The 1,574-nt window shown below is 35.0% G+C and overlaps 1 protein-coding gene across 1 annotated transcript; it reads right to left on the bottom strand.

Annotated features, from left to right (window-relative positions):
* Window positions 1-144: 144 nt before the first annotated feature.
* LOC107576800 (leucine-rich repeat-containing protein 47-like) lies at window positions 145-1,568 on the bottom strand. Its single transcript, XM_016262932.1, has 2 exons — window positions 1,493-1,568; window positions 145-446 (listed from the first exon to the last, which is right to left on the bottom strand). Exons 1-2 carry the CDS (start codon window positions 1,508-1,510, stop codon window positions 225-227), a joined length of 240 nt encoding a protein of 79 aa, XP_016118418.1. The 5' UTR covers window positions 1,511-1,568; the 3' UTR covers window positions 145-224.
* Window positions 1,569-1,574: the final 6 nt, after the last annotated feature.

Below are 1,574 nucleotides of genomic sequence, written 5' to 3'. Positions count from 1 at the left end.
AAAAACAAAAGTGTTGCGTTTATAATTTTGTTCAGTGTATATTAGAAGTGTAAATCTGTACACTAAGGTGGAAACAAACTTTCATACAAAAGATAGGAGTGTAAATGAGAACCATTGAATCCAACATTTGAATTAATAGTTTTAATTTGATGAGAGAGAAAACTGTATGGAAAGTGGGGTAAATGAATTACAAATTTAGAAAGAAAACCAACAGCTGAATTTTGTTATCGGATGACAGTTAGATTGCTGACGTCGGACATCAGGTCAGTTTTTGATGGGTAAACCACTTTAAGGTTTCCATCTACGTCCACAACCTTCACTTGTAGTACGGTCAGCTCAGGGGAGACCAGGTCCTCTGCGGGACGATCTGAAATCACATCCGTCTCTTCATCCGAGCCCACATCCTCCTTTGCATCAAAGGTTAATTTATTAAGCTCTGCCATTTTCTAAAATAGAAACAAGAATAGTCAGAGAAAATTTATATTACACTAATAAACATGGATGCTGTTTTCCACTGTAAATATTCATAGCTTGCTAAACGCTACTAACCACCATGAATGCTTGTGTAATTGACTTTGGATGAGGATACCTATGTGAAAACAGATGCCTTTTTTAATTGTCTTGGTACTTAGTAATAGCATAACTGCTAATGAATGCAGATAAACTGAATGCAATGACCCAGCTTGATGACTGATTTAATGGCACTGATTATTCAGAGTGTCTTTTATAGTAAAATATTTAGTAGTTATTTGAGCTGTCGTAAAAGAAGAATATGCAAAAGTGGAACAGGTCATTTGTATCATGGAGAAAATCTCACAGCTGCAATCTAAACCAAATCCTCGGTTTTATCTTCCTTGTCACATTTCACGGTTTTCCATCACGTCAGGTACTTTTTACACAATTACAAAAATAGGATTTTTAAGTTTTTGCTATAAATTAGGAACGTCAATTAAACCAAACAAACAATTTGACTGATAAAATCAGCAGCACCCAGGGGCTCTTGAATTGCACTTGTATTATGTGATGGTGCAATGCCTCAGAGACACTGTATACATGTGTGTGTGTTTGTGTGTGTGCGCGCAGAAAGATGAGCTCATTTCTTCCACTAGAGTATCAGCATTCAAAAGCTGTGCAGTCAAATAGCATAACAATGCTAATCCAATCCTGCACTCTTACAGCGCAGACTCAAATCAGTGCCTTCACTGTAGAGTAGGATAGCTCATATAAAATATTATATATTATTTACAGCATAGCAATACTAGTACAAATCAATATGAAAACAAAAATCAAAAACAAAAACAAAAAACAGCCAATCCCACCCATCTCTTGTACTACAGACACTGCAGGATTGATATTTTGGGATTGAAGGAATTATTTAGTTGTGATTCTATTGTCATACAATTTGGTTCATATGTAAATAAACAAAATGCAAAATGAAATACATTTTATAATATAAAATATAATATAAAACAAAACACTAGTAATATCTTACTATTATCAGTGCATCCATGACATCTTTACAGATCTGCAGACTGGTGGAGCTCGTCACCTCTAAAAACAGCTCTTGTGTGGAC

The sequence above is a fragment of the Sinocyclocheilus grahami genome, unplaced genomic scaffold, assembly GCF_001515645.1.
Source record: "Sinocyclocheilus grahami isolate Dianchi unplaced genomic scaffold, SAMN03320097.WGS_v1.1 scaffold4363.1, whole genome shotgun sequence".
NCBI lineage: Eukaryota > Metazoa > Chordata > Actinopteri > Cypriniformes > Cyprinidae > Sinocyclocheilus > Sinocyclocheilus grahami.
Note: the sequence above shows the minus strand (reverse complement) of the source record. Positions and strands in the feature narration are given on the sequence as shown.